This window comes from Lingula anatina, chromosome 4 (assembly GCF_051362555.1).
Source record: "Lingula anatina isolate TDL-2025a chromosome 4, LinAna3.0, whole genome shotgun sequence".
In the NCBI taxonomy this organism is placed as follows: Eukaryota; Metazoa; Brachiopoda; class Lingulata; order Lingulida; family Lingulidae; genus Lingula; species Lingula anatina.
This window is the reverse complement of record NC_141770.1, coordinates 4,856,935-4,884,056: the sequence shown is the minus strand read 5'-3', so window position 1 is coordinate 4,884,056 and position 27,122 is coordinate 4,856,935. Positions and strand designations below refer to the sequence as shown.

Here is a 27,122-nt window from a genome sequence, read left to right as displayed (position 1 = left end):
CATGGACTTTATTTTACTGGCCCTAATACAGTGCTTTCATTTCTGTATTACTAACAATGGACACAAGTGCTCTGTTCAAAGCAGCTGAATTATGCCCACCTAAATTTCAGGTAGTATGTCACATTCTTGAAAAGCTTTTTGTCTAGCCCTACACAAGCCGTCCCTCAACACATGAGCACACTTTGAAGATAAGAGCAATGGTTTCGCCTCTCCACTTCTGCCAGTGACAAACAGCAGTTCACCCCACCATTAGGCACAATCCACTCATGAGTGTTTGTTATATACCACAGAATAAAACTGTCCCCAACTAAGTTTTCAGCACATTTACTGGGGTAGAAGTTTGGGGCAAGCACCAGAGGTTGATGGGTTGGCAGCATCGAACACAGCAATAGAGGTTGATGGGTTGGCAGCATCGAACACAGCACCACAGGTTGATGGGTTGGCAGCATCCAATACAGCACCACAGGTTGATGGGTTGGCAGCATCCAACACAACACCAGAGGTTGATGGGTTGGCAGCATCCAACACAACACCAGAGGTTGATGGGTTGGCAGAATCCAACACAGCACCAGAGGTTGATGGATTGGGAGCATCAAACACAGCACCAGAAGTTGACGGAGTGGCAGCATTCAACACAGCACCAGAATGGTACATCAGATGATTCAAACCTAAAACTAGAGGATCAGAGAGGCGATACCACTTCCTGTTATAGTACCACCAGCTGGAGTAAGCGCATTCGTATGGAAAACCAAAAAATCGGGTCACCACCACCAGTGTTGAGCTTGACAAGCTCTATAAAATGCAATAAACAAGAGTTCTCAAAAAAAAATGCAAAAAGAAGTGAAAAAACAGCATAACTGTAAAAATAGTCTGATCAAGCTTATTTTTGAATTAAGCTGTATATTTGTAATATTGATCACTCCTGTGATTTTCAAGACAGTAGACATATGGGTTTTCAATGAAATGTGTTACATATATGTTGAATAAAAAGAAAACCCAGGAGAAACACTGGGCATATCTCTACCAGATTTGAAGATATGAGGGGCAGAAAATATGCAAAGTGCAGGTCATGGTGAAAAAGTAGGTCAAAGGTCAAATTCAAGATCACAGTAAGATTGCCAAAATGTGAGTTCTTATTCAAGTTCAACAGTAACTATGGGCGTATCTTTGTCAGTTTTCGAGATATATGATTACAACCTATATATTTATATATAATATATATATATTACAACCAAAATTTGCAAAGTTCAGTTCATGGTGAAAAGTAGGTCAAAGGTCAATTTCAAGGTCACAGTTAGATAGCCAGTATATGGCTTCCTATTCAAGTTCAAAAGTAACTATGGATGTATCTCTGCTAATTTTGGAGTATTTCACATCTTATTTTCACCACTAAGGCTGCATTCACATGCAATGTCTATTTTCTAAATTCTATTTTCTATTCGCGGTATGTCTTATGATCACGGTATGTGCCCTGAATATCCCGCGGCGTAATTACTGGCAGCGGGAGCCAGTTACTATAAGTTACTTTAAGTAACTGGCTCGCGCTGCCAGTAATTACGCCGCGGGATATTCAGGGCACAGACTATGATCATAAGATACCGCGAATAGAAAATAGACTTTTAGAAAATAGACATTCCATGTGAACGAAACCTAAGTCTTGCAATGTTGTACTTTTTGATATAGCGCAACTCCTAAACCGTATTGAAAACAAAAAAACGGACACCACTGCCAGTATTGGCATTGACAAACTCTACAAAATGCAACAAACAAGACGTCTCTAGCATTTATGGTTCCAGAATAAAGTTTTTTCAGTTTCAGCATCTAATGGCTGCTTCTTCCGTGAAAATGCCCCGATTGACCCCAAACTCCCAAAGATGAAAGGAGTCCCTAATTGTAACCCCTCACTATGATATGAGAGCTTAGGTCTGTGTAGTTTCTGAAAATTGGCACAAACAAATATTTTTTTGCAGAAAATTCCCATTTTTAGAAAATTTTGGCCTGTTTGACCTTGAAATAAAGGTCAAAAGTCAAATCCAAGGGCATATTTGGAATCTCCACATATGACTTTTGGTCAAGCTTCTTTATAGAAATTTTTCCCATAATTCCTTCAGTTTGGGAGATATTTAGCATTGAATTTTCAAAAATTTTGACAAGGGTGCGTTTGCCCAGGCCAATGCACCGACTGAGACAAAAAAACCAGGGGGTTCAAGTTGAGATTATATGTGACCTAAATCCAAGAGATGGGGACACAGGTCTTTGCGGTCTAGGAGGAGAAGTGGTAACGGTGACTTGTATCCCACGCCATCCTGCGGAGCCAGCGGAGCTGTAAGAGACGGGTCGGGACTAAAGCCATGAGTACCGCCAGCGTACACGTATGATAATAGTAATTATTATCAATATCCTTATAATTTGTATTAAATACAAAATATAATTATCATTATCATTATTATTACCATTACATTTCCCAGTTGAATTAAGTATTGACTTTGAACAACTTTCAGACCACGCAAGTCATGGATCGTTCGGGAATAAAGACATACATTAAGAAAATAATATAAATAAATAAAAAAATAAGGAAACTATTAGAAACAGTGGTATTTTTTGTGTGTGTGTGTCTGTGTACAACATTCTAAAACATGTACATAGACAACACCTACAGATAATGGCTATATAATAATTTTAATATATTACAATTAAGCCACTGTGCAGAAATACATGTACTGTATCTACAACTACATGTATTGTTTTCTGATGTCAGCCCTGTCTTCTATGTACAGTAAGCTGATAGTCTGTATATTTTGGCATTTTCTTATGCTGGCAAGCATAGTACTTCCCCATATATACACGAACGATATTTGTTCCTTGCTACAGCAATCCATATGCCAACATTTTACTAAAAATTAATAATAGTCATACATACTTCACATACTGAAGTCTGGGGCATAAACATCATTAATGAGGCAAATCCACAAAATTATTAAGACAAGAATTAAATAGTTAATTTTATTGCATTTTAATCAAGGGAATATTTTCGGACTGTCTAAAACAAGGGTATGGTATTAGACAGTATTCGGTTGGGCACTTACCTACCATTAACCATGAGGGCCACAGCCATTCCCTCATCCCTAGTCATGTTCAGGCTCAATTTCAGATCTCTCCATTGCTAGATAGCCCTACCAATATATATCCTGCTTTTGGATAAATGTGCATCTTACGTTTTTTTTTTTTTTTCTTTTCTGACACCGTTGGTACAGCAGGTCTGCATTTTCTATTCGGGGCCTTTGCAGCTTCTGCCATATTTACTTGGTATGCAGAGAAGTGCTGTGACCACAGGTCATTTCCCACGCTTGGTTTCTTTATCAACTACTGTGATATTCACATGACACTTGAATGGGCTTAAACATTGGGAAAGGTATGTTACAATTGGTAAAGGGAAAGGTATGTTATAACACACACACACAAAAAAAAAAAAAAAAAAAAAAAAATTGCATAAATTCAATAAAAAATGCTAATCCAGTAGAGCAGGTTTTCTTTATTTGAACTGTATGTCATTCTTTTAAAGCAATAATAACTCTTCCTTTGAGATTCAAAATTCCGCAAGAAATACATTGCAAACAACGCATGGAAATGTATTATATTGCATTTCACCACTAAAGCAACTGTTATTGTAGTAAGACTAAAAACTTTGGTTGTCAATAGGGCTTTCGATGCCTTTCTTCCCGGTCATCAAGGCATCCGTTGCCAATGACGTTGAGGTGTCACGTGGATTCTCGCGTTTATTCGAGACCAAAATAACATATGGCGGCATATAGAGATAGCAGACGCATGATGCAATCCTCAGACATAAGTACCGAGTTTTTGTACAGTGCGTCGGATAACGAAACGCCCATAACTGCACACATTGTAGATATAAATGCATTTAGAGCAATAAGACGAATACATCGTATGAATCTTGTTTTATTGTTATATAGTGTTGTTGTTGTCTGCTTTTCCTGCGTTTTAAGTAAGTCACAAGAAAACCTCGCTCGATATCGCGTGACTATGCAATCTCAGAGGGCTCCGTCAGTTAAAATCTCTTAAGAGACATAACTGCACACATTGTAGATATAAATGCATTTTGAGCAATAAGACGAATATATCGTATGAATCTTGTATTATTGTTATATAGTGTTGTTGTTGTCTGCTTTTCCCCCATTTTAAGTAAGTCACAAGAAAACCTCGCTCGATATCGCGTGACTATGCAATCTCAGAGGGCTCCATCAGTTAAAATCTCTTAAGAGATTTTAACAAAAAACCAAACTTTTAGGAAAAAAACCCTAGACTGACTTTGAATGCAGGAATGGGGTCATTGACCATTGGTAAGTACAGGAAAATTGCCGCTTACTCCAGGAAAATCCAATTTTTGGCCAAAACGAAGAGTTATTATGACTTTAAGTTAAAAAAGTAATAAGTAACAATATTTTCTGGTGGTAGTGTACAAAGTGTCTTTTTATTTATTTATTTTTTTTGGCAATTTTGATGCAATATTACATGAAGACTAAAGGTATAATTACCACCAAATTTTAATTATCTTCTATAAATAACAAGGACAATTAGAAAATTTGATTACCATTGGCTTCATGCCCATAAGAGTTCTAAGTCACACCTTAAATATGCCAATATGTGAAAAATTTTTACAAAAAAAAAAAAAAAAAAGCTGTATAACTTCCATAAAAATTGACCAATCAAACTAGTTATCCAAATGAAGCTGTATTTTAGTCCTGTTTCTTTCCTATGTCCTAAGTTTCACTTTAAGATACTGAACATAGTGAATGATTGAATCTGACAAACAGCACTGATATGAATATTTCCATTTCTGTCTCTTTATTACACAGTACAATTATACCATCATTTTGATATATTCAACTTACAATGTTGTTAAGATGCAGAAAATATCAAAAGAACACTTTTACATATCTAATTAGTTCAATAACGAGACTGTTAACATGCCTAAGAATTGAATCTGAGGAAAAACAACTTATATTCAAAAAAAGGCATAGCTTCATCTAAAATGAACTAATCAAGCTTATTTTCAAACTTGATTCGTAAATTAGTCCTACGTATCAGTCCTACAAGTTTTAAAGCAGAATATGACATGGTTTTCATGATATCTATATAATGGTAGATAAAATATGCTGAAAAAAAACAGCATAACTTTTGGAAAAAATGGCCCAATCATGCTGATTTGAATCTGACCTGTATTTTATGATTCATCAGTTTTGTTTGAAGACAAAAGCAGGGGCAGATCCAGGATTATTTGAAGGGGGGGGCAGAACGACAGGCCTCAGATGCCAAGCCCACCATCTCATATGGGGTTACGGGCCTGCTCAATGGCCCCATAAAAATTTTGGAGAGTGTTTTAGAGTGCATTCCCAAAGACTTATATCGCTCCATCTAGATCATGCTAAATTGCAGTCAGCCGAGCGCGCACCATAGTTAATTACCCCCTTACAGCTTTAAGTAGGCAGGACAGACGCTTAAAGCGGCTAAGCTGACAGTAATCTAGTGAGACTCCCCATAGGGATAGATTGATCTAAAATCTGGTCTAAGACCCCATTCCCAGAGATTAGATCGATCCAACTAGATCAACCTAACTCCCTGGAGGTTCATGCTAAATAGCTGTCAGCCGAGCGTGCACGAAAGTTAATTACCCCCTTACAGCTTGTAGTAGGCGGGAAGGACATTTAAGCCGGATTATCTGACAGTAATTTAGCGAGACTCCCCACAGGGATAGATCGATCTAAAATATATGGGAATGCGCCCTTAGAGAGCAAACAGTGCCCTTTGGTATGGTTTAAAACTATGATTTAGCTAGACAAAATTCTAATTTCAAGAGAGGAATATTGGTGTGATATATTTTTCAGAAACCGAAGGAGGGTTCAGGACCCCTCTGACCCTCCCTCTATATCCACCACTGAAAAGTTAAAACGGTATAACATTTATTGTGTTATCACTGAAAGCACACGGTGACGGTGACGACAGATGCAGGTGCCGGCTGTATGTACAGACACATCTGTGTCTATACATAAAAAATAAGTAAAATGATGTGCAAGTAATGCAACAATTACATTGTAAAATTTGATAATAATATTGGCATACTTCACACTGTACTGGTGCAAACTGCCTACATGTTCAGCTTCAAAACGTGTAAAACTGTCATTGTTATCATTTGAGATATATCAACAGAAATTAGTAAAAAAATCAACTAAAAACAAATTTCCTTAATAACATCAATCTTTATTTTCACTCACAGTCATGAAATATTGATCAATATACTAAATACAACAATAACATTACATGTGCTGTTAATACTATTTGACTAAAAGGTCCATTGTTAGTGCTTTATAATTAGGACTCCCCATACATGTATATCATAAAGGTGTGTTTAATTAGTGCACTTCATATTTCAAAACTGTTTGATCAAGAGATGTCTAGTCATTTAATTAAGTCATATAAGTAAAGAGTTTTTTTTATATCAACATCATTAATTAAGCACCAGCATTAATGGCAGGCTGGCAGAGTGCTTATCCAAGCTCGTTGACTTGCTAAAAAGACAAACAGAAAAGAATCTCAAATGAAACTAGGGAAACTTGACAAGAGGAATGCACACAAAGGAAATGGACTAGTAGAAATAGAGAAGGGAACTAATTACTGACAAGAGCCAGGCCCGTAGCCAGGGGATTCGGGGGGGTTCGAAAGAACCACCCCTTTTTGCTGGGAAAAGGTCCACTCTGGGTAAAATTTGACCTATGTACTTGAGGATTTTATGGTAAAAGGTCCACTTTTTCAGAAAATGAACCCCCTTCTGAAACTGCTGGCTACAGGCCTAAGAGCATGCTACTGCTTAAGAGGATGAATACATGATGGAGTTTGTGAAGGAACATATGTAGGTGGGGAAAATGATGGGAATGAAGCAACAGTGTTTTCACGAACGAAATTAAAAGAAAAAAGAAACTTTTCAATCAACTCTGTTTTTCTGTTTTCTTCCTGTTGTCATGGAACCACATTTGAATTGTTTGTATTTTAGACAGTTTACAGACACCAGCCCATGTTTACAACCATGTTAAACTTCAGTGTGAAAAGCCAAATGAGGTTATGCAAGGTTTTAATAGGTCTGAAAATGCTTCTATGTCCATCTAGCGGCAGACTCAGCGGAGCTGGAATACCACACTGTGCTTATATTAAACAAGGTTTTAATCAGCTCTCCATCATGCAATGACAATATCAAATATGAAAATCTGATTGAGGTAATATGACACCATGAAATATACTCTAAATTCTTAAATTTGTGAAAAAAGTGAAAACCTACCTAATTTAGGATGGATATATATATATATATATATATATATATATATATATATATATATATATATATATATATATATATATTCACATTGATTGCATGAGGTACCCAGATTTTTTATCATTGCTATGGATAACTGAGGGTTTTGTCCATATTTCAGAGACATTTTAACCTGACAAAGTACTGCTCCAGGAACTATAACCTTTCAAAATTTATCAAAATTATAACTATTTCAAACATCATAAACAATGTTTCACAAAATAACACAAAGCACCAAATTGAAATGTACACGATTTTAATTTTCATGTGATTGAAACGAGGCTATGAAATCAGCCAATGTCAAGGTTTCTAACTCAGTTTCCCAATTTTACAAAATAGATCAAAAATCAAAAATATTTTGAGAGGTAAGAATGCTGGTTTTGTTAGCTTGGAATCAAGGTCTATGGCTTGACGAAAAAAGGAAATCTATTTTTGAGCCGTCACCACCCATATTTGATTCTTAGACATTTGCTCTTGATATCAACTTTGCAAAATATATACACCATAACATTGATAAAATCATGTATCACATCATGCCAGCCACCTTCCCAATTTTTTGACTTTCAAGCACCAATTTGTTTTTTGTGACCCTTGTTTTAATTTTATTGTCAACTTAGAACTGATCACTCCTGTTAACAGTGAACTGCTATTCCATCATGATTCACAGTGGCCATGACCTCCAACATTATCTCAACTTTTGTTAGTTTCTCCAAATTAGTTCTAGTTTACCCTCTGACACACATGAACCTGTTAAAATAATGTAATTTAAGATTTGTCAAATCAATCACTGCCAGCACCACTTCAGCCTGATATATAATCAGTGAATAAAATCTACATAGTCATAGCCTTGTGTCCCTCATTTAATACCAAGACAGCTTCATCATCTGGGTTTTCAAATATATCGTCAGGTACAGGGTCATCTTTGACCATCGATAGTGCTTTTCTGTTGACCACAGGGACATCATCACTGCTCACAGATGCAACACAAGTGTCCATTACTTTCACCGCAGGCATGTTGGGAATGTTTGGCAAACTGAACCACTTTGTTGGGTCAGATGATTTTTTCAGATCTGTCACTTGTTTGCTGGTTTGGGGTACTTCATCTTCTTTCCCAGTGTATAAATTAGTCAAACTTTGCTTGGGATCACTTGTAGTTTCGTCTCCAGTATTCATGAGCATCGACTTACATTTTGTCCCCGCCTCATTTGTAATGGCAACTACCACTTGGGGCCTGTTGGGATCTGCATGGTAATAATTACCATATGAATTACCAAAACCATTGTTATTACTGTTATTGTCATCACCATTATTATTAATGTTACCAATTTCTACAATATGATTACTGTTACTATTGTTTAAGTTCCCAGTACTAGCAGCTCCAGACTGCTCCTGAGTGGTGCCATAATTTTTATCACTACTGACTGTGTTTTGGTTCATCTTGGCTTGCTCATTTATGACCTCTGGTGTCACAGATGCTGTAGTAATTACAGTTGATTCATTGGCAGAGTGTGTGTCGTAGTTCATCTCCTCAAGGAAATTGTACAGTGGGAACTCACAACATAAGAAACACCTCAGATGACGTGGAATGGATCTGTAGAAACTTGGAGGCAGTGGAACCAAGGGGCTGGTGTTTAGCTTGTACTCCACATAGTCTGCATTGCTGTAGGTGAGATGAGAAAGTATGTAGTTTCAACCAACACAATTGTTACTTCAAATACCGATTCACACAAATACATTTAGCTTAAAATTCATATGTAATTTATATATGTTGGACTGATACCACAAACTTGACATCCATTGCAATGTTTGTGGCAATACATCTCTGACATTTTAAACATATACACGTCATTTAAACCTATCATTACATAATACATGATGCAGAGCCTCCAAAATAAATAGTTCTTAAGATGACGACAGGTGGTGCACTTGATATTTTCTCTCAGGCTCCAGTGTGGGTCATGCTTTGAGAAAGAGACAGAATTATTCATTTCATCTGAGAGATCGCAGAAAAGAATTAGTAGAAAAAGCAAACTGTGTTTTGAAGAGGCACTATGGTCCAATTATTTTATTATTCTATGATGGCGTAAGCAGGCACTGAGGCCATGACCAGCTGGTTTAATTCTCTCAGTAATAGTCAACTTTCAGGGTAATTTGAAATACATTTTGGCAATTCATTGAAACTGAGTGAGAATGCATGTATTCTGTTCTGAATAATCCATGAAAGCACTTTCCAAGTTTATGTGGACCTGCCAAAGTCTTGCACTGCAAAACAGACATGTCAATTTAGCTTTTAAATTATTATTAAATTATTAAGATATAGAATGGCTTTATTTTTAATTGTTTATGTCGACCAAAATCATGTTTTGAAGTCATTTTCATAGGTGGATAATAACAGAGATAGCAGAAAATTATTGTACTGTTGGCTGTGTTTACAATGAGCCCAAGTACGTGCTGGTCACTCCTCTGTGGTGCCATGGTGACAAAATGAGACACTGTCAACTACGTCCTCTATCGTCCTAAAAACCTGCACAAAGTCATAGATTTTGGCTGAAACTGGCCCAGGGATACTTGCCAGACATCGAAGGCAGAAGTCAATTATCCTAGTTGAGTGTAGATCCTAGCCTATAGGTGATCAAAACACTAAAAAGTCTATAACTGGTAAAAAAAAAAACACAACTATTAGACAATTGAAAGTAATTAAGACGCACTGAAAACATATTGACCAATATGGCTCAGGCAGTGTACATAGAGTCCCTAGATGGCAGTTCCCTCTACCAGGGCCACAGATAGATTTTTTACAGATATTCACAGATATGTCTCTAGATAGATAGACGGTCATTTTGGTCTGTAGTCACCCTGTTGAGAAATCCCATGTGGGAATAATTAGGAGAAAGGAGAAAATAGATAAGACGTTCTAACAATTAATTACTGGAGGTATTGTCTTTCTTATACAATTATATAGACTCTGTTTACTCTTATATATGACTTACTTATTATTGACTCTTTGAAAAACATCTCCCGCAGTTAGGATATGCTGTAGATTGGTGTTCGCTGGTAGTAGAAGTACTAGAACTACGAAGTGCAGTCTTCTACGTACTTTTGCGGTACAACATGATCAGTTTGATTTCATAATATCATTATCAGTGGTGTATTGACTCTCCCTTTAATTTAGTACTCTTTATAAAATCATTTACTTCGGCCAGGGAGAAAACTGTGACATTAGTACACTGTACATGTACACTGCGCCTGTAGGTTAAGGCAACGTGATTTGGGTAAAATCTAATCTTCTGAAATAAATATATCTTTGATTTAGACTCAAGAGGCCAAAGAGTGGGCCGTACATAAGTTCTTTGAAAGGGGGCACGTTAGATAGGACATTTGGCATGGACTCTTCAATAAATGGAAGCTAGCAGCTGGAATCATAGGCTTTTCCCACCTAATGTAGGAATGCCAACACACGCGTCCTTCCCACTGAGTGCAGCACTCACTGCTACAAATTGATGTTCTGTCACCCCTACAAAAGCCCAAAATTTTCTTACTATCCAATCTGTATTCTCGTTCCATACCGTAACAATACCCTACTGCACCAGTATTTATTTATTTATACCTCTACAACTACTTCAGGGGATTCCTCGGTTTGCCTCACTCTGAAGTAAAAAGTATTGTATGTATTCTCGTTCCATACCGTAACAATACCCTACTGCACCAGTATTTATTTATACCTCTACAACTACTTCAGGGGATTCCTCAGTTTGCCTCACTCTGAATGTGAGGATGCAATTTTTATCTGTCACAAAAGCAAGTGATTAAGGTCAGAGCAATTAACTGTCTTGATTGCTGTCAAGCAGACTTAGACCCCATTCCCAGAGATTAGATCGATCCAAACGAGCGGGCACGAAAGTTAATTACCCCCTTACAGCTTGTAGTAGGCGGGACAGACATTTAAGCCGGATTATCTGACATTAATCTAGTGAGACTCCCCACAGGGATAGATCGATCTAAATGTCTGGGAATACACCCTTAGACTTGACCTGCTTAGTGGCAGTGCCTGAGCAGTTATGCAAACAATTACCAGCCATGTAATCAGCCTTGAGATTTCTCAACAGGGCGACTACAGACCAAAATGACCGTCTATCTATCTAGAGACATATCTGTGAATATCTGTAAAAAATCTATCTGTCGCCCTGGTAGAGGGTAAGATGGCATAGTGAGTTTGACTGTGTTCCCATCCCTAGATCAATCTATTAGGATCAGTCCATCTCCATGGGGTCCCTTACTAAATTGCTTTCAGCCCAAGCGGCTTAGATGTCTGGGATGCCCACTAAAGCTGCTAAATGATAGTTAATTACCCCCTATCAGCCTCAACAGGTGTGACAGACATCTAAGCCGCCCAAGTTAATTGCAATTAAGCGAGAACCCCTTAAGAGATAGTTTGATCCAAAGTTAGTACAATAGGGTCTGGGAATGGTCTCTAAGAGGTTAACTCACTGAAATTATTGACCACACATGGCTGCCTCTCAACTCAGATCCACCAATCTTTTCATCAATTCAATGAAACACATCAATCAACCACTCAATTATTCAAACCATCAATTTATTAATCAGTAAATTCAATCAAACTGTAGCGCACTGAATATTTTGGTATTTTTCAAAGTAATAAGACCTGCTGAAGTCTACCTGGACACCTGAAGTAAACAACTCTAACACAAGTGAACAATAACTGACCACTGCACTACCTGTGCAGCTCTTTATTAGTACCAGTTATGCAAATGAACCAATGCTTCAAGTCCAACTAGAGGATCAGAGAGGCGATACTGCCTCTGGATATTGTACCACCAGCTGGAGTAAGCGCATTCGTATGGAAACCCCCCCTCCCAAAAAGGGACACCACCACCAGTCTTGTGCTTGACAAGCTCTATAAAATGCAAGTTCTCAAAATATGCAAAAAAAAATTAACTAAAAATGGTACAATCAAGCAGATTTTCAAATTGACCTGTATTTTCCTAACATTGATCACTCCTGTGATTCTCCAGACAATAGGCTTATTGGTTTTCCTTGAAATGTGATGTCAGTGTTGCATATATGCTGACAAAAGAGAAAACCTAGGGGCACATCTCCGCTAGTTTTAAAGATATGAGGGGCAAGAAAATATGCAAAGCTCAGTTCATGGTGAAAAAGTAGGTCAAAGGTCAATTTCAATATCACAGTATATGAATTTCTATTCAAGTTCAATAGTAACCATGGGCATTTCTTTGCCAATTTTGGAGATTTAAAGGCCAAAAAACATGCAAAAAGCAGTTCATCATAAAAAAGTAGGTCAAAGGTCAATTTCAAGGTCACAGATTGCCAGTGTATGACTTCCTATTCAAGTTAAACAGCAACTTTGGGTGTATCTCTACCGGTTTTTAAGATATAAGGGAAAGAAAAATTTCATCAGTTCATGCTGAAAATTACATCAAAGGTTAATTTCAGGGTCACAGTTACATTGCCAGTATATGACTTCCCATTCATGTTCAACAGTAACTATGGGCATATCTCTGCTAATTTTGGAGTATTTCACATTTTATTATGGGACTATGGGCGTATATCTGCCAGTTTTTGAGATATAAAGATCAGAAAATTTTCAGCATGAACTGATGAAAATTAAGTCAAAGGTCAATTTAAGGGTCACAGTTAGATTGCCAGTATATTACTTCCTATTCAAGTTTAATAGTAACTATGTGCATATCTTTGCCAGTTTTGGACATATAAAGATCAGAAAATTTGCAAAGTGCAGTTTATCATGAAAAAAAGGTCAAAGGTCAATTTCTAGGTCACAGTAAGATTACCAGTATATGACTTCCATTCAACTTCCATAGTAACTATGGACCTATCTCTGCCAGTTTTGGAGTTAAAAGGGAAAGAAATTAGCAAAGTTCAGTTCATACTGAAAATTAAGTCAAAGGTCAGTTTAAAGGTCACACTTAGATTGCCAGTATTTGACTTCCTATTCAACTTCAAACTTCAAACTATGGACCATCTCTGCCAGTTTTGGAGATAAAAGGGAACGAACATTTGCAAAGTTCAAATCATGATGAAAAATAGGACAAAGGTCAATTTTAAGGTCACAGTAAAATTGCCCCTAATGACTTCCTATTCAAATTCAATAGTAACTATGGGTGTAACTTTGCTAGTTTTGAAAGTATAAGCATTAAAAGAGTTGCAAAGTTCAATTTATGGTGAAAAGTAGGTCAAAGGTCAATTTTAAGGTCACAGTTAGAGTGCCAGTATATGACTTCCATTCAAGTTCAATAGTAACTATGGGCATTTCTTTGCCAGTTTTGGAGATATAAGGGACTTAAATGGTACAATTTCTGAGTTACAATAATGTGCCATAAATTTTCTACAAAAGAAATTAATTAAAATAAAGAAAAGGTCATTTTGGTTGAAATTCTTGAAATGGGAGGTGCTCAGAAGTTGCAGATGTTCAAATTTCATGAAATAATGTCATTTTTGACCAGAAGTTGTCTGCATTGCCAAGCCTTATGTTTTATTTTCCAGAGGTTCAAAATTTATTACACATTACCGTATTGCACATTTTGCTTTCACCACCACAATGTACTTTTTGATACAGCATAACTCGTTAACCGTATGGAAATAAAAAAAAACGGAGACCACTTCCAGTATTGGGCTTGACATGCTCTCAAAATGCAAAAAAGAATAGGTCTCTAGCATTAACGGTTCCCGAATTAGAGACAGTTTTCAGTTTCGGTATCTTATGGCCGCTTCTCCCATAAAAATGCACCGAATGACTCCAAACTCATGGAGGTGAAAGATGACCTGAAGGGTAACACCTGCCAATAATATTATAGGTTAGGTCTGTGTAGTTTCTGAATATCAGCGCAAATATTTTTTTTTCGTAAAAAAATTCGTTTTTTTGAAAATTTTGGCCCGTTTGACCTTGAAACAAAGGTCAAAGGTCAAATCCAAGGGCATATTTGAAATCTCCACATATGACTTTCTGTCAGCCATCTGTAGAAATTTTTCCCATAATTCCTTCGGTATGGTAGATAATTAGCATTTAATTTTGCCAATTTTGGGCAAGGGTGCATTGCAATGAACGCCACACCTAGACACCAGCACCGACGAAGCCCATATTTTACGTGGAACGAGTTGAGATTATAGATAATAGAGATGGGTATGCAGGCCCTTGTAGTCTAGGAGGAGAAGCGGTAATCATGACATGGCGGCGGAGCCAGCAGAACAGGCGGGTCAGGACTAAAACCATATTGTACAATACGTATGATTGGTTAGTTTACCACTGCATAACCACTGCAATGCAGCACTTTACCCTAATGGTTTGAGATGTTATCACATAGCCATTATGTAAGTTCTACAAAATCAAACAATGAATTACCCTTTGTAGCGTTCATCTGCCTTCTGCTCCAGTAGAGGGATCCCAGAAAGGAACAGGATGATGAAAGTGATAAACACTGGACTGAGAATGGCGGCCCACTGACCGTACCGTAAAATGGACGTGCTTATCACAAAAACTGACCACCAAATGACCAGCTCTCCAAAGTAATTCGGGTGGCGAGAGCATTTCCACAAACCTAAAATAAAAAGGATACACTGTATTAAGTAGAAGATCAGAATGGAGATACCACCATCAGGTTTTACACAACCAATAGGATTAAGTGCATTCAAGTTTTATGTTAACTACAAGTGAATCTCTTCTAGATTAGGAAATGTGAGAGGTACAAAATGTGAAAATTACACTACATAGTGTAGAAAAGGTCAAAGGTCAAATTCAGGGTAACTTTTGTATTCTTAATGCATGATTTGGTAAATAAGGGTGTATCTCTTCTAGATTAGGAAATGTAAGAGGTAAAAAAAAATTGGTGAATGCATTTCATGGTAAAAAATAGGTTAAAGGTCAAACTCAAGGTCAAAATTGGATTTTAAATATATGATTCCTCATTCAAATTTGATACTAACTATGGATGTTTCATTAAGATTCACAATATGTGGCACAATATGTGATTCTCCATGTAAGTTCAATTAAAACTATGGTAGTACCTCATCTAGTTTTGGAGATACAAGGGGTCCAAATTTTGAAAGGTGCATTTCATTGCAAAAAGTATGTCAAAAGTTAAATCAAGGTCACATTAAGATTACCAATATATGATTTCATATTCAAGTTTATTAATTGATGCACCTTTGTTAGTTTTGGAGATATAAGGGCTATAGGGAAAGTGCAGTTCATAGTCAAAAATAGGTCAAGGTAAAATCAAGGTCACATTTAGATTCCCAATATGTGATTTCCTATATATTCAAGTTTATTACTTTCTATTAGCGCAACTCTGCCAGTTTTGGATAAACAAGTGCAAGAAAATTGACAATCAATTGCAGTTCATGGTAAAAAGCAGACCAAAAGTCAACTTCATGGTCATAAAAAGAATTCCTATATATGACTTAAATTTCCATTCAATTTTAATAGTGACTCTGGGTGCATCTGGAAAGCAAAACAAACAAACAAACCAACAAATGGTGTTACGCTTGGCAAGCTCTACAAATGCAAAAATCAAGAGGTTTCTAGCTTTTAGGGTGCCAGAATTAGATTTTTCAGTTTGTCATCTAATGGCTGGTTCTCCTGTGAAAATGAACTGATTGACCCCTAACTGATGTAGATGACAGGAGACCCCCCAAGTGTAACATCTCATCATAATATAAAAGTACTTTAGGGCTATCATATTTGAAAATTTTGATATGACTTTCTATCAGAACTCTGTAGTAACTTATTCCATGTTTTTTCTTAGTTTAAGAAATATGTGGCATTTAATTTTCAAAACTTCTGACAACAGTTTATATGACGAGCATCACATTTATCCAAATACACCACCAGAGCTTAAAATCAAGGGAAATCAAGTTGTAACTGTATGTGACCTAATTCCAAGAGATGAAGACACAGGTCCTTATTTAGTCTATCAGGAGATGGGGTAATAGTGTTTTGTACCTGTCAATGGAGCTGGCAGAAGAGACAGGTCAGGGCTAAATTGATGAGTACTGCCAGTGCTCACCTTGGTGGTACAATAATCAATTTTATATTTACATTTACATTTTGGTTTGCTTGCATTTATAAGCATATGATTACTGTTTTGAATCACTTTTAAGAGAACAAATTAACCCATTTTCTCTGTGAGAATGCGTGTCTCTCTTAGGCTCTATTCCCATAGATTTAGACTGATCTATCCCCGCGGGGAGTCTCACTAGATTACTTTCAGATAATCCGACTTAAATGTCCGTCCCGCCTACTACAAGCTGTAAAGGGGGTAATTAACTTTCGTGTCCGCCCGGCTGACAGCTATTTAGCGTGAACCCCCAGGGAGTTAGGTCGATCTAAAGTAGGTCGATCTAATCTATGGAAATGGGGTGTAAAATACACCTTCCCTTCATAAGAATCTGTTGTTTCTTTTTATGTCCACTAACTAAGTACGAGGGAGTTGAGGTTAGGTGCAATGCCATTTTACCTTTTATTTTACAAGATTTAAATAGATCTAGAAAATTACAAAGTAGAAAACATTACATAGCAGAAACAGTGCCCACTAACAATGAAGTGTTAGTAGAGAAATGTCCCCCTTACCATAGTCACACCATCTTCCTTTGTTATCAGGGTTATCTCTAAAATTAAACTTTTGAAAATCTGCAAAGGTCTCTATGAGTAGCCCAATTGTCCACACCACAGTAGCTATGATGTCAACAGCCTTAAACTCATCTGCAGGGGCTTTCTCTTTGGTGCCAGGGGCATTGATGAAAATCACTGGGAGACTCACAGTGAAAACCCACATGGCCTGGAAAATCAATAAGGCAGCAAAGCTGTAATATGTACAGACAAAAAGCACAAAATAACTAAAGGATCAGAGAGGCGATACCGCCTCCGGATATTGTACCACCAGCTGGAGGTGCATTCGTTTGGACCCCCCCTAAAAAAAAGGGGTCACCACCACCAGTCTTGTGCTTGACAAGCTCTATAAAATGCAATCAACAAGAGTTCTCAAAATAAGCAAAAAAATATAACTAAAAATGGTACAATCAAGCACAGTTCATCATAAAAAGTAGGACAAAGGTCAATTTCAAGGTCACAGTAAGACTGCTAGTATATGACTTCCTATTTAAGTTCAATAGTAACTATGGATGTATCTCTGCCAGTTTTAGAGATGTAAGGACTGGAAAATTTGCAAAGTTCAGTTCATGGTAAAAAATAAGTCAAAGGTCAATTTCAGGATCACAGTTAGATTGCCAGTATATGACTTCCTATTCAAGTTCAACAGTAACTATGGGCATATCTCTGCACATTTTGGAGTATTTCACATTTTATTTTCACCACTAAATATTGGATGTTGAACTTATCGATATATCGATAAGCTGTATCGAAAACAACAAGGCAGCAAAGCTGTCAAATGTACAGACAAAAAACAGAAAATAAAGATGCAAAAAAAGGTCATTTTGTCAATTTTGATGCAATAATAAATAATGCTTATAATAGCACTGTCAGTCAACACTGAATTTTAATCATGCACAACAGGTAACATGGTCAATAACAGGAGCGGACCCTGAGATATTTTCTGACAATATTCCAAAGTATCTATGTTGATCCATCCTCCATTTTGATGGTCTTCCAACAGAAAAAAATAGATACCAGTCAATATAAACTTAATAACCTGTCTTCAAGAAGACCCAGAAGATGGTCTCAATCCACCCCTTCAATAAGATTACAGTTTCAGGACCATGAGAGACTATAGTCACATGATGAAAGTCTCAATATTTGAAAAATGATGACAGTGCATAAAATAATTTTATATAATGTTTAAAGACATAAAAAACAATACAATTGTTTATGTGGAAATACAGAAAATGTGCAGAGCCTCGAGCGGATGAGAGTTAAAAGTCACAAATGCAAGTGTTTGAGAAAAAATTGTAAAGGAAAACCTAACAAAACTAGAAAACCACCGAGACTGCAGACCTCTGCCAAGGCAGCAATTGTTGATTATTGTTGATTATTGAGCCAGACCACCACTAAAAACTAATCATTGTCCTCTTTGGCCCAATTCTGACAGTTCCTGAAAATTTCAGCAAAATCGGTCCATAACTTTTTGAGTTATGTTGATGACAGACAAACAGGGGTGAAAATATAACCTCCTAGGCAGAGCCTGAGGTAAATATAATTTCAATGAAGCTGCCATTCAAACTTTTAATCTTTGATTATTATATATATATATATATATATATATATATATATATATATATATATATATATAATAACCTGCATAATTATCACTGCTTCCTTATTATTAATCTAGCAGAGAGCTTAACTTTTGGGAGTTTACAAGGAAATATCAACAAGTGTGCTTTATGTAATCTCCTTTAATGGCCTATCAATTAGGCAAATGACTTTATAACTCAGAAATTAGCTACGTGATACCCAAGGGATATTAACAGACTGACCCTCTCAAAGGTCTTTCAGGCCCATAAGTCACATCTTAAGAAAAGCACAAAACAATAATGCACAAAATAGGAGACTACCAATTCTGATGCAATAATACATTATGTTTTACTGCACAGTCAACATCAAATTTTAATTATGCACAACAGGTAACAACGACGAAAGCAAAAGCATAAGGCTTCAGGCCCATCAGAGTTCAAGTTTATACTTAGAAAGTGCCAGAATGAGAAAAATGAAAATTTCACACAAAATTGCATAAATTCAATAATAAATGATAACCCAATTGACCTGGCTTTCTAATTTGAACTGCATGCCAATCCTAAAAATCATACTTGTAAGTTAAAAATAATAATAATAAGTAACACAGTTTTCTTTTCATAATGTTTGCAGTAGCAATGCAAAAATATTGTTGTCAATTTTGATGTAACATTACATAATAAATTATAGAATAATTATCACCAATCTTTGATTATTGACAATAAATAGCATGGACATGTAGAAAATTTGATTACCATTCGGCTTCATGTCCATGGGAGCTCCGAGTTCCACAATGCATAAGCCAAAAAGATAATGAATATTTCACTCAAATGTATAACTTCCAGAAAAAGAAGCCAATTAGACTGCTTTTCCAACTCATTCTGCATTTTAGTCCTGTGTTTCTTTTTTAAAGGTTTGACAGTCATAGCACGGTTTTCCCATAATGCTCATCATAGCAGCAGCACCAAAAATTGTGTTTTCTTCTATTTTGATGCAATATTACATAATGCTCAATAGCATAATGACCATCAATTTTTAATAATAGAATATTAGTAACATGGACATTCAGAAAACGTGACAAGCAAAGGTCTTCAGGATCATGGAACTTCAAAGTCACACCTTGAAAATGCCAATAAGTGAAAAATTAATTTTTCACAAAAAACTGTTTAACTGCCAGAAAAAAATTACCAAACAGACTGCATTGCCTACTGAAGCTGTATTTTAGCCCTATGTTTCTTTCCTGTAAGTTTGAAAACAGTAAGTGACATGGTTTTTCTTAAATGGTCATCATGGGAGCAGTGCCCAAAATAGGGGTTTCTTTAAGTTTTGATGCAATATTACATAATGTTTAACAGCATAATGACCATCAATTTTTAATCATAAAATATTAGTATCATGAATATTCAGAAAATGTGATTAGCAAAGGTCTGCAGGCTCATGAAATTTCAAAGTCACATCTTAAAAATGCCAACATGTAAACAAGACAGCACTGTTCTGAAATGGGTTTATTTCCATTTTTAACATTTTTTAAACATAAAACAAAATAAACAGTTTGTTGCCATTTTTATATGACCAACTAAGAAAATTGATGAAATGGGAAACATATCAATAGAACAGTGTTTAATGTCCAATTTCCTCCATTCTGAGATTCTGAACATAGTGGATGATTGAATCTGACAAACTGCAATGATGAGTTTATTACCATTTTTGACACTTTATTACACAATGCACGATCACAAGTTTACCATCATTTTTACACAATCAATTAACAATGTTGTAAAGATGCAGGAAATATCAAACAAACACTTTTACGTATCTTATTAGTTCAATAATGAGACTGTTAACATGCCTAATAATTGAATCTGAGGAAATGTGAAAAAACAGCATAACTTCTAAAATAAAGGCCCAATCATGCTGATTTTCGAACTTGACCTGCGTATTATGAATATCCATCAGTTCTGTTAGTTTCAAGCCAAAAGGTAAAATGTTATTTCACTTATCGTGTTATCGGTGTTGCATATATGCTGAGAAAAGTGAAAAAACAGCGTAACTTCCCTAAAAATGACCCGATCATGCTGATTTTCGAACTTGACCTGCGGATTATGAATATTCATCAGTTTTGTAAGTTTCAAGCCAAAAAGTAAAATGGTTTTCCACTTATCGTGTTATCGGTAAAAGTGCACGACGGCGACGACAGACGCAGATGATGGCTATATGTACAGACAAACTTTTGTAAAAATAGTCCAATCAAGCCAATTTTCGAACTTGACCTGCGTATTATTAATATTCATCAGTTCTGTAAGTTTCAAGCCAAAAGGAAAAACATTTTTACACTTATCATGTTATCGGTGTTATAAAAATTGAAAAAAAAAAAAAAAAACAGGATAACTTCCATAAGCATTGCTCGATCATGCTGATTTTCAAACTCGACCTGTGTATTATGAATATTCATCAGTTCTGTAAGTTTCAAGCCAAAAGGTAAAATGGTTTTCCACTTATCATGTTATCGGTGCTGCATATATGCTGAAAAAAGTGAAAAAAACAGCATAACTTCCCTAAAAAACCTTGAAATAAAGGTCAAAGGTCAAAATCCTGGGACGACGGCATCGGCAACAACAGATGCAGGTGAGGGCTATATGTACAGACACATCTGTGTCTGCACATAAAAAGTTTTCTATTGATATCAGCCAAGAACTCACTGGCTGAAAGTTAAAAGTTCACACACTGACAAGAATCAATCAAACTCTCATCAATTCCGCTCCTATCCAGTATTAAGATTCAGTGCAAAGATTAACACTGACTGTAAATATCCCCCCCTCCCTGTGTTCAAGATAAAAGGTATCTGTCCAGCAGGATCTATCTATCTCTGTGGGGATTCTCAATGAAATCAGCTTAATTGCCTGCCTGGCCTCCTAAAGAAGCTAGGGAGTAATTAACTTTGGTGCATCCACAATTAAGTTATCTCGACACATTTCTACTGGTTGCACTCAAACGAAGTGAAGAAGCTTACCCCCTAGCTTCTTGAGGGAGCAGGCCAAACAATAAAGCTGATTACATTGAGTGTACTTAAGACAGGATCCCCACAGAGATTGATCAATCCTGCTGGACTGATAACTTTTATTCTGAACACAGCCTGAGGCTTATGGGTTTTACAAGTTACTATGCATAGTCTATATGGAAAATCAGTCCATGGAGATGTTGCTACACCATATCACACTGTACGCAGGTTTCTGTGCAGCATTTAGCTATAAGACAAATATTGGGAGTCTTTATAAACTTAACACAACTGTACAGGCTGCAGATAAAGCATTCATCAAAGCCCAATTTGGTCAGAAGGGACAATTATTATCCTATACCATGCAGGCCTATAGCCAGCAATTACAAAGGGGGGATAGTCTTTTTCTGAAAAAGTGGCCCTTTTGTGCCTTATTTTCTCATCAAAGATATTAAACCAGACAGCAAAGCTGACAAATATACAGACACCATACAGGAAACAAGGCAACAAAGCTGTGAAATGTTCAGACATAATGCAGAAAAAAAAGTGCACAAAATTATGTTTTGACAAATTCCGATGCGCTGTTACATAATAAAATAGATATATATTTACAATGACATCAATAAACTAGTGATTCAATTCCATGTGATATAAAAGCCACTGAAATTGCTAATGCATGAAAAATGAAAATTTTACACGTAAAAAAAAAAAACAGAATAATTACCATAAATGTATGCTGATGATGCTGATTTTTGAAAGCAACCTGTGGCTTTACCAAACAAAGACATTCAGCAAAGTTTAAGTAAAACAAAAAAACGGTTTGGAAGTTATGGGGCAACATCACCAAAGTTGTGAAAAAAAAAACAGAATAATTATCATAGATGTAAACTGATCATGACAATTTTCGAAAGCATCTTACCTCTTTAGCAAAGAAAGCCACTAAATAAATTTAGCGTAAAACCAAAATACAGTTTGGCAATTATGGGGTGAACATCACCAAAACTGTGCAAAAAAAATAAAAAAATAAAAAAATAAAAAATAAAATAATAATAATTATAATTATGGTAAACGTAAACTGATCATGCCAATTTTCAAAAGCAACCTGCCACCAATCAAAGCCATTCATTAAATTTAAAGTAAGTCAAAAATATGGTTTGGAAGCTATGGGGCGAATGTCATGTGTCTTTTTCTTCAATCAACAGCTTAAGATGGCTTACAGCTAGATTAGAATAGAGGCTATTCACCTGGATAGCCTATTTCTCTGGTGAATATGCTCTGTTAGACATCGAAATATTGGAGGTTCAGTTCATGGAGAAAAAAAGGTCAACATCAAATTCAAGGTCACATTAAGATTGCAAATAAATGATTTCCTATTCAAGTTCAACAGTGAGAATAGTGATTTCTGCTAGTTTTGGAAGTATGAGGACCAGAAAATTTGCAAAGTACTGTTCCTGGTGAAAAGTACATCAAAGGTCAATTGCATATATGCTGCAAATAGTGAAAGAAACAGTAGAGCTTTTGGAAAAATGGTCACATAATGTTCATTTTCAACCTGTATTTTATGAATTTTCATCAGTTCTGCAAGCTTAAAGGCAATAGGTTAAACAGTTTTCCACTTATCATGTTATCACTGAAAGTGCACTACGAAGATGTTGTCGTCAAAAGAAGCAGATGACGGCCATTTCTACAGACACCATGTGAAACATGTAAAACATTTCTATGAATGTCTTTTCCCAGTGCGGTTATCTACCATTTGTAAAGGATCCCCTTGGTGCTGTGGCCTTTTAAAGATAGAGAGCTGATTTAATTATCACTGCTATATTCAATTTGAGCCCTCACAGTTGATCAATAAGGCACATAAAACCAGAGTGGCAATGAAACCACTTTATGGGGTCATCATATAGTACTCTGAAACTTACAGCACTGCAGGAACAATGCTTCAAGTCCTAAAAGTAAAACAGTCATACATAATAAGCACAGATAAACGATATCTTTGATGGCCTTAACTTTTGTCATATATCTTCTCCTATGTGTTTTAAGGTTTTTCGTGCATGACCCGTTCCGAGCAGGTGCCTTTTAATGTGTGAGCACAATAAGTAAATAAAACTCAAGCAGATTCATCAATCAAGCAATCCATACATAACTTCCCCATTCCAGCAGCCTGGCAATTACTTCAAACTTCTCTCAGGCCACCTTTATCACATTACTGGTCCTTGTGTAAGTCTGCTCCCAGTGGAAATGGTTTGACTCCAATAAGTACCACCTACCTCAGCAGTAGGACTGATCAGAAAATGCATTATCATTGTTGCATATCTATTGAAAGAAAAAAATAGGCCTATCTCTGCCAGTTTTGGAAATATAAGGGATAGAAAATTTGCAAAGTTCAGTTCATGGTGAAAAGAAGGTCAAAGGTCAATTTAAATGTGACAGTTAGATGTCCAGCATATGACTTCCTATTCAAGTACAAAAGTAACCATGCGTGTATCTCTGACAGTATTGGAGATAAAAGGGATGGAAAAATTGCAAAGTTCAGTGCATGGTGAAAAGTAGGTCAAAGGTCAATTTCAAGGTCACAATTAGATTGTCAGTATGTGACTTCCTATTCAAGTACAATAGTAACTATGGGTGTATCTCTGCTAGTTTTGGTGATATAAGGGATGGAAAAATTGCAAAGTTCAGTGAGTGGTGAAAAGTAGGTCAAAGGTCAATTTCAAGGTCACAGTTAGATTGCCATTATATGACTTCCTATTCAAATTCAATAATAACTATGGGTTTATCTCTGCTAGTTTTGGTGATATAAGGGATGGAAAATTTGCAAAGTTCAGTTCATGGAGGAAAAGTAGGTCGAAGGTCAATTTCAAGGTCACAGTTAGATTGCCAGTATATGACTTCCTATTCAAGTTCAAGTTCAAGGGTGTATCTCAGCTACTTTTGGAGTATTTCACATTTTATTTTCACCACTGAATATTGCTCAGTTGTGCTTTTTGATATAGCACAACTCCTTGATCGTATCGCAAACAAAAACATGGACACCACCTCCAGTATTGCACTTGACAAGCTCCACATAATGCAAAAAGCAAGAGGTCTCTAGCATTTACGGTTCCAGAATTAGGGAGAGTTTTCAGTTTCGGCATCTTATGGCCGTTTCTCCCATGAAAATGCACCCATTGACCCCAAACTCCTAAAGATGAAAGGCATCCCTAATTGCATCCCCTCACTATAATATGAGTGCTAAACTCTGAGTAGTTTCTGAAATTCGGCACAAATAAAGTTTTTTTGCAAAAAATTCCCATTTTTAGAAAATTTTGGCCTGTTTGACCTTGAAAAAAAGGTCAAAGGTCAAATCCAAAGGCATATTTGAAATCCTCATATATGACTTTCGGTCAGACTTCTATACTAATTTTTCCCATAATTCCTTCCGTTAAGGAGATATATAGCATTGAATTTTCAAAAAATTTGACAAGGGTGCATTTCATCGAGTGTCACACCCAAGCGAATGCACCGACTGAGACAAAAAAACCAGGGGGTTCAAGTTGAGATTATATGTGACCTAAATCCAAGAGATGGGAACACAGGTCCGTGCAGTCTAGGAGGAGAAGCGGTAACGGTGACTTGTATCCCACGCCACCCCACGGAGCCGGCGAAGCCGGCGGAGCAGTACGATACGGGTCGGGACTAAAACCATGAGTACCGCCAGCGTACACGCTGGCGGTACTAATTATTCACAACCAATGTAAAATGATACATAAAGCTATTACAAGGCTATACAAATACAAAATTCCAAGATAAATTTAGGAAAAAAATTGTTTTCCAAAAAATTGGCAAAAACAGGAACTTGACACCTGCTTGTCCATAAATGTCATTCATGTACCAGTCTATTTATATGAATAGTTATGCTTCCTGCATGTCTGTAGGGAATTCACATACTTGAAATATAACAACAGACTTGAGAAGAAAGTTGTTGTTGCTGACAGTGTCGTCGGCAATTTTTTTGTTTGTTTGTTTCATTTGTTTGAGTTGTTTGTGTTGTTTACTTTGTGTTCTCTCGTCTTGGTGTGAGTGGCGCCCTCATATGTTGGATGATTGGTGTTCTGTTGAGTGGTAATAAAACGTCACCATGTATTGTTACGGTTGGAACACTCCTAGTACTGTATGCGAAAGAGTGGAGGCAGCATTGTTATGTACATATTTTCAGTTATTTAATGTATGTGTTTTATTGTAATTTCTTCATTGTGATATTTGTATTAAGTTGAAATTTATATTTGTTTATTCTTTTACTTTCATTTGTTTCAATTATATTTCAGATCACCATCACCATATTGTGTCTAGGCGAGTGTAAATAAATGTTTATTCCTCCATCGGAAATTTTGTTTTGACATTGGCTACATTGTTGTTCTTTGTCACTAGTCTATCTGTAGGTTTTATACACAGGCTTCATACAGCAACATTAAAAATAAATTAAAGGATTTTTAAGGGCAAAATGACAAAATAATGCTTTTTTTCAGGGCCACAAACTGATTTCAAAGCAAAGTGCTAAACTAAATCACTTTTCAAGGATATATAGACCCTGAAACATTAAAGGCATATCAGAGAACAGATTTAGTCTGCAAAAAATGTGCACCAAACCATTTACTTCCTAATCTCGCTTCAAAATGAAAATCCTTTGAGAAGAAGATCTAAATGTGCTAACTTAACCATATATAAACAAACTGGTGAAATGATATCATAAACATGACAAATTAATATAAGGTCACATGAGGTCAACACAAGGTCACATTTTGACAAGGTCATAAGGTCATTCATATTTAACTAATGCAATGAGGTCAACAGAAGGTCACATTTTACTACAGGAACTTACTTGAAATGTCCAGAAGCCAGCAAATCTTAAGCAGCTGTCTCGCCTGTCATCAAAGCGGGAATCTTCTCCTATCTTGATAATCCTGTACAGGAGATAGCCAGACAAACGGATGCCCCAGACACAAACCAGTACCGTTATTACTATCTGACGCACAGTATAGGTCTAAAATTAAAAACAAAGTATATCTATAAATTCAACTAGAGAATCAGAGAGGCAATACTGCCTCCTGGTAAGGGCGTTCAAGTTGAGGAAAGCTATGGATGTAGGGTAATGACTAAGTCTTTTCAATGGGGAAAAATTATGAATTTTACAGATATTGTATTTTTTCAAGTCATAAATTCTTATAAGTTCGAACATTCCTTTTGAGTGATAGCAACAAAACTGATAAACAGGCGACCTTATAGCTCTTTAAGTACCATGGAAAAAGTACCAATGATGCTACACAGCAATATATCTTTAATGATTTTAAAAATATGTATATGAAAAATTGTTAGTTCTTCCTTATTGAAAAGATTGAGTCTTCACCGTATGTGTGTTAGTTGTGGAGAAAGAGGTCTAGGTAAATGTGGTGAGAGTATTTTTGGGGAGAAGTAGTTTAAGACTGCATTCCCACAGACTTAGATCGATCCAACTGGACCGACCTAACTCC

The 27,122-nt window shown here is 36.3% G+C and overlaps 1 protein-coding gene across 5 annotated transcripts in view; it reads right to left on the bottom strand.

Annotated features, from left to right (window-relative positions):
• Window positions 1-6,255: 6,255 nt before the first annotated feature.
• LOC106173404 (uncharacterized) overlaps window positions 6,256-27,122 on the bottom strand; it is a 48,288-nt gene continuing 27,421 nt past the window's right edge. For all 5 annotated transcript variants that reach the window (XM_013554537.2, XM_013554539.2, XM_087011465.1 and 2 more), the window contains 4 exons: window positions 26,474-26,635; window positions 17,004-17,211; window positions 14,778-14,973; window positions 6,256-9,041 (listed from right to left, as the gene is read on the bottom strand). In XM_013554537.2, the coding sequence (XP_013409991.1) occupies window positions 8,213-9,041; window positions 14,778-14,973; window positions 17,004-17,211; window positions 26,474-26,635 (1,395 nt within the window). In that variant the 3' untranslated portion in view covers window positions 6,256-8,212. The remainder of the gene's footprint in view (window positions 9,042-14,777; window positions 14,974-17,003; window positions 17,212-26,473; window positions 26,636-27,122) is intronic.